Here is a 7,162-nt window from a genome sequence, read left to right as displayed (position 1 = left end):
TTTGGTAGGATTCTCGATTTTATTGCCTGTTTGTCCCTTTTATAATATACACTATCCCTTATCAGGAAATTCCTAACCATTATATGATTTTTCCACGCTATGTTCTATCCTCTTGTTTATCTACTCCTTAGCAGGTCACGACAGCTGTTTTTATATCATCCCTCATGATATGTTATATAGCAAAGAAAATATCATATAAGCGACAACATTCTGTATCCAGGTATTTAAACAGTTATTCTTTTGCCACCTGGGGGGTAAATGTATATTATGATAATGTATTGAAACATAGATAGTTCCTTGTTTATTCAGATGATCCTCACAACAACTCACCAATATTTCGGAAAATCTGGGTTATGTAATCATGTGGAATAACACATAATATCTTTATAAAACTACTCGACTCAGCATTAAGGGAGGGAACTTTTCTATTATCGTCTATATGCCCATATAGCATTACACTTAAAACTCATATAAAAACTATATCACTCGCAAAATTATCATGTATTTATTCATCTCCTCTCATTTTTCAGAAGAACTTCATAATTTTATTGTAGTGTAGGACTTCTTTAGAGGACATGTCTTTATGTCAATAGGGGAATGTATCCACTGTATATTCTTATACTCCCTTATGCATAAAAGGGGCTATGGATAACAATTAACATTCTACATCCTCCTGTGGTGAATAAGGAGACGCCCGTTATAGCATCATGTATAGTCTTAGATACGGACAAAAATGAAGTTATTGTACGATTTATTATACTCCATGAACTCAGCACAGATTCAAGATATTATCTGTCCTTATTCCTTTGTTTATATGTTAGAAAACATGAAACTCCCGATTTCATATCTCTAGTTTGTCAGAGGGAAAGATTTGCTGCTCACAGTATTCCTCAGGTGTCATCCCTACTGTGTTTTTTGGTTCTATGCTTTGGGTGTAGTGTATAATCTTTATCCCCTGAGCATATTTCCCTGTCTCCTCTCTTGAGTTGTTGTCTCTTCTGTATGTATTAATTATGTACCTTTCTTCTTAAGCATCTCCACCTTGATCGTCATGTTGATATCTCCACTGGTTTGTGGTGTATTTATATGGTCTTACATATATCTCTCTCCGTCCTCTGAAGTAGATAATTTTCTCATATATGTCTGTTGTATTCGTATATACATTCTATCATAGTCATCCGCTCCTATATGGTTCCTCCCCCCCTTTTTAGATTAATGATTCTTTAATATCTTATGTGTATTCTTATTCTTATGCTCACTATATCCCCTTGGCGCGTTCCATGTTATTATTCTTCCTAACTCTCCACGAGAAACAGTTTGTTCTATATAGTACTATTCCTTTTATAATTTCCTATTCTTCCATAGGGTATAAGAAGTTTAATCTTCCATTTTACATAATTGTTACATTTTAATAGTACCGAATCGATTTCGAGTGTTGTTAAGAGGAAAATACTACAGATTAAAGCAGGTGTGCGAATCTTCCGTAATCATTTTTTCTTAATAGTACCCGGATAATTATTGAATATATGTTACAATAATATTGAGAGGGAATATTCACAGTTCACGACGTATTACCGTACTTACAGTATTACTTTGCCTATAAAAAGGTGTTCCTATATATAAGCAACCTTTGTATGTTGAAACCCCCTTTTAGTGATAGTATCCCTCAGTTTCCTATACAGAATGAATAGCCTTACGATTGGTATATGCGTATTCCTGGAATGGAATTATTTTACAAGCCAGTGTATTGGTGAAATGGTATGATCTTTAGGACTGTTGTCCTCCTCAAGGAATTGGACTCTCTAAACCTCTGTATTATCTTAAACAATTTTCCTCCTTACACAGCATTGTTTTACATAGAATATTACCCTTGACAGAGGCTTATCCTCTAAGCAGTTTTTGTAAGGCTAATTCTTACTGTTAATACAAATATACCGGAGGCATCCTGTATGTTCTATATATCTGTAACGCTTCGTGATTGGAACCCCTCCAAGAATACGGCTGCATCCACTCTATTATCTCCTACTAAATATCTTTTTTTAAATTATGGTGCTTCCTGCTCTAAATCTTGACGACTCCACAATAGGGACTTCCCGGATTTTCCTACTGTTTCTGCAGTGATACTCTAGAGAAATGTCTCCTTCTCACATACTTAATAATGGTCGCGAAAAATGTATTCCTTATATATTAGTCTTCCAAGGAAGTGTATATCCTCCGCCTCATTCTATTCTTCAAATAATAGCACCTGTTGTCCTAACTTTTCCATATAAACGTATTCCAGTCATAGAATCCCCACGATTATGCTTCTGATATCATGGTTCCCCATCGAGATGTGTTATCTTCAGCCAATAATAGTCTACAAATAAAAAAAACTGTAAAATATGAACCTGGTGCAGAATAATATTCAGGAGAGATGTATACAGTACACAAAATAATACTGGAGGTATAGACGCATGGTTCATATAATAGGGCTGTATGCTAAGCTTACATTCCACAGGCCTGTAGTCCTGGGGGGAGCGATAGTTTTTAAATAATACTACACATAAATCATTATTCCTCAATTAGTCACGATTTTCAATTAGTCGTATCTAAAACGCTATGTTATGAGGCCTTCACATAAAAGCATTCCTGCGACACTGTACATTACAAACAACATTTCCGCTAGAATCTTTGTATTGTCCATAGGCAAGTATTTCTGTCTCCATTTTATTACTCCGGCAACAATACATTCGACACAGCTATAGCGCTTGCACCTGCACGTAATTAATGACTTGCTCTTTTCTTTAGAATGTAGCCCTTAATTCTTCACATAATACTATTTCATAGAGATCTATACTCATCGATGATTGGTGTTGCCCAAATAATAGGAACCTAAATTTGGAACAGATAGGCCGTAATTCACACACTTTTGCATTTTCGATGGGCATATTGTAGGAAAATCCTTATCTTTCAAAGATCGGTTCTTGAGAATATCCGTATCCCTCCTACAATACTGTATTTTGAATATCACTGGACTCCACAGAATGCCACTTCTCATTTTCCCTGCTGTCTAGATATCATATGAGTGCAGGGACAATAATTTCTTTCAAATTAATGCGATACAAGCTCTGTCTCAGTTGTAAAATATTTTCCCTTCCTTACAATAACAACATAACCGGTAAACCTATACAATAATATTCCTGATACAGCTGTATTCTTTACCAGCATTGACATTTTAGACACATGTGTACTGTTTATATCATCATACCTTTCATATAATAATACATCAGGTATATTTCTTTATTTCATTTAATGGTTTTATTCATACAATATCATCGTAGGCATGGATGACGGATAAAGATAACGATACGGCCTGTATGTCCATACACTTTAAGGAATAGTAGTCTCGGTAGAGTAGTACTGAGTTCACAATATAATTCCTAACATATCAATACTTCGCGCACATCTGCACTATCCACATAATAGTACTCTGGTAATATCACGGCTGAAAGCGAATAAATAATTTGCACACAATAGTATTCCACACACATGTGTACACTTTCTCGAGCGGTACTCCCCCAATCATGCAGTTCCACACATTATACGGCTGTTAATATAATAACACTCCAGGGAGTGTTATGAACTCCGGAATAGGGTGCTTTCCCTGTAATAGAAGCCTAAACAGTAGGCCATGATGTTCCACCTCTTTTAATAATTGTGCATGGGGGATATCCAGAATCCCACAACAATTGTGCACTCCAGGACATCACACTAGGGAGATATGAGTACACTCACAGGACTGCACCGCAAATCATCCGTACGTTCTATACAATTATGCCCCAAAATGGGCAGTACTTTCCAGATATCACTATATCTCATCCATTAATACCTTCATATAACAGTACTACGAGAATCTCCGCATTCGTCAACATGGGAAATGGGGACACATGTATACTTCCTTATCATCTACCCTTGTAGAATATGCATGCACTTCATAGAATATTACCCTAAGAATAATGACACCCCTCGAAAATCAGTATTCTTGACACTATAATACGGTTAACAATATTGTAGCCCTGGCATAGCTCTACTGTTTAAACAATATGATTTAAGGCCACTTGTCGGATCTGCCGAATCGCCCAAGTCATATCATCCAGCCATTATACCAACATGACGACCCTTCAAATAATGCTATTCCAAGGACAGTTGTACTCATCAGGACAAACTATTCTGTACATAACATCAGTGTCCTTGAAGTAATCGTGAAATTCACACATCCATCTGTCCCACAGAAGTTTACCCCCCATACTGAGGTACTATGGCAATTGTCACACGTTCCGTAACGGTTGGAACCTCCTGATACGGCACAAAGCTAAGTCATAAATTCTGCACCCCCACTTATTTTACTTAATAATACGGGATTAACTTTGCCACTCATCAAATGGCATGGTACAAACCATATCAGGCATCTTTAGATATGAGTGTTATACATACATCTGTAGTGTCCCCATAACAGTACTCCAAGTCATGAATACTCCTTCAGCAAATATCCTGTTTAGATATCAATATTATCGGCACAACATTACTGTAAACAGAACGGTACCTCCTGCATAATTGTACTCCTCCAAAGAATCGTACTGTAAGGGTAATCTTACTTATAAAGGCAGGGAACTCCACACATCATGCTTCCGTCTGTATAATAGCACTCCAGGTGATCCATATAGCTCGAGTACTAATACCTTCATAGAAGAGTACTATGCAGACTTCCCGACCGCTCATCATTAAGAATTCATATACATCCACAGTTTCCAGACAATAGTTATACTGGAATATCCATCCAGTTCACACAACACTCCTATTCATATAGTGAAGGCATAGACCTTGAATCCTTCACATACACTAGTACATGGACGACTGTACTCCTGACATAATAATAGTACACGTATAACCACGCGCATCACTACAAAGGAAAATCCACCCCAGTATTGTACAAATCATGGTACCCCAAGTGCAGCTTCTGTTTTCAAATACCAATAGAATAACGGTGTTACAATTCTCCACACGTAAATATTACGAACTCTTTGGTAGGTTTCATATACAGTGAAACTGGAGGATATCCGTACCCCTTACGTAGAAGTACTCCTTATATATCTCTCTTCCAAGCGGCTTCCAAGGTTCGAACGATTTAGTTGTTCGTACAGTACCTGTATACTCCCTGAACGCGCGTATAATAATACTGCTGGTACAGCTGTATACTTCACAATCATGGACACGTGCGATATATTCCAGCGGCTCAGACACTTGTTCTCCTTATATAATACTACAGGAGGTATATCTGTGAAGTTCATCCAATGGTGTCATTCATATAACAGTATTTTTGAGATACAAGTACACTGTAGAAATAATGATGCCCCTTGCATGTCATTACTATTTAAATCATATTACTTCGGCCACAGTAGTACTCATCCTCACAATGTTATTGTTGGCATATCAATACTTCGGACACAAGTGGAGTATTTACTTGACGGTACCATGGGAATATCAACACACGAAGCTAAGAAGTTATTCTCACACAAGCGTAATTTAAGGACATCCCTACACATCGTATAGCGATGTTGCTAAAGTCAGGCATATTGACGCGATGCACTACTGCTAATATAATAATACTTCAAGGACTGCTACAAGTTCGAGACAGTACTGTTCTTCGTATAATACAAGCCGAAATCCTGCCCCTCGATTTTCAGATCCTTCAGATAATTGTGCTTCTGGCACATCCATAATGTGCGCACAACTCTGCTTCTTAAATGACAGTACTACGTACATAGGAGTATACTCACAAGATACAGTTCCAGATTATGCATCCTTCCTACGGAGGTATTCTATTCAGAAAACAATGCACAACAGATATTACCACAGCTCAAGTATTAGTACATTCATATAAGAATGCAGGACGAGACTTCGGCAATCTTCACCATTGGAAATTCATACACATCCGTATTGTGCACGAAATTGCTCTGCTGCCATATCAATACAGTTGACGGAATATTTCTCTCTAAATGACACTCGTGGAATATCAATATTTCACACACAGAAGTATGGTTCACATCATAGTACTCCTGGCACCATACTACCATCGAAATAATGGTGTCCTCGACATTCTCTAAGGGTTTTATAGTTCTGTACTTCATATAATTGGACCATTAAACTTAAATAAACACCCTTTACATAATGGCACCTCAAAGGAAGCCATGCTCATCTAGGCACAACATTCCATACATAACCGTAATAATCTTCGAAAGATGGAGCATTGAACAGGTCTATGCGGTTTACACCATAGTACGCTTCATATAAAACTATTACGGAGACGGTCGTACCCTCTATGTTGTAACTCTCTGCATATGATAGAACATTATTCCATATATCTTATCGACTTTAACATACATTACTTCACAGTACGGTCGTAAGTTTGTCACTCTTCGAATAATAACGTACCAGGCATCTGAAGACTCCGCAGATATGAGTACGGCATATACTTATTCACTCTTCACAGAATGATATTTCGAGTTATTAATACTTCCCATAGAACGGTATACCTCAAAGGAAGGTATTATTCAAACGAGAGTATTATTAACATAACGGTATTACTTGTACACGCGTACTTCATAAAGAATAGTACCACAGATATAGTCCTACTAATGAAGGCACATAATGGTAGATAGAATGGTACCCGTAGCACAATACCATTTCTGGAAGATTAATACTCAGGACAAGGAACTTAACTTGACATAATCATACTCCCGGAGTAGCAATACTCTTTAAGTAATAGTATTACAGATGGGCCCTAGGAGGGCCGCAATCCTTCCCGTCATGTAATGAAGTCATTAGACTTACATCAAGACACTTGACATCCTGGTAATCCAACAGGAGGCCTACTCTTCGGGGTACACCGCTTGCCACATAACAGTAGTCCTCTCCAATTAACAGTGCACTTCACACATTAACACCCTCGAGGCAGAGGTATTCTTCACATACAAATAGTACTGGAGCTTGTGCACCTTTCATTCCATCTTTGGGTGGATAGTCGAAGGTTAGGCTACATACATCCTATAACCCGAATACATCACTTAATACGACTGTCTCGACTTCGCCACCATCCATATAGCAGTGTACCAAGCATGTCACG

The 7,162-nt window shown here is 37.6% G+C and overlaps 2 protein-coding genes across 2 annotated transcripts; one reads left to right on the top strand and one right to left on the bottom strand.

Moving 5' to 3' along the window:
- Window positions 1–5,244: 5,244 nt before the first annotated feature.
- On the top strand, window positions 5,245–5,589 carry C922_05562 (hypothetical protein; the record flags this gene model as incomplete). Its single annotated transcript, XM_008821133.1, has 1 exon — window positions 5,245–5,589. The coding sequence occupies one exon, from the start codon at window positions 5,245–5,247 to the stop codon at window positions 5,587–5,589; it is 345 nt and encodes a 114-aa protein (XP_008819355.1).
- A 68-nt stretch (window positions 5,590–5,657) lies between these two features.
- On the bottom strand, window positions 5,658–6,167 carry C922_05561 (hypothetical protein; the record flags this gene model as incomplete). The annotated part of the gene is made up of 2 exons (XM_008821132.1): window positions 5,658–5,744; window positions 5,952–6,167. 2 exons carry the CDS (start codon window positions 6,165–6,167, stop codon window positions 5,658–5,660), a joined length of 303 nt encoding a protein of 100 aa, XP_008819354.1.
- Between the last annotated feature and the right edge of the window lie 995 nt (window positions 6,168–7,162).

This window comes from Plasmodium inui, assembly GCF_000524495.1.
Source record: "Plasmodium inui San Antonio 1 unplaced genomic scaffold supercont1.99, whole genome shotgun sequence".
Classification (NCBI taxonomy): domain Eukaryota; phylum Apicomplexa; class Aconoidasida; order Haemosporida; family Plasmodiidae; genus Plasmodium; species Plasmodium inui.
Note: the sequence above shows the minus strand (reverse complement) of the source record. Positions and strands in the feature narration are given on the sequence as shown.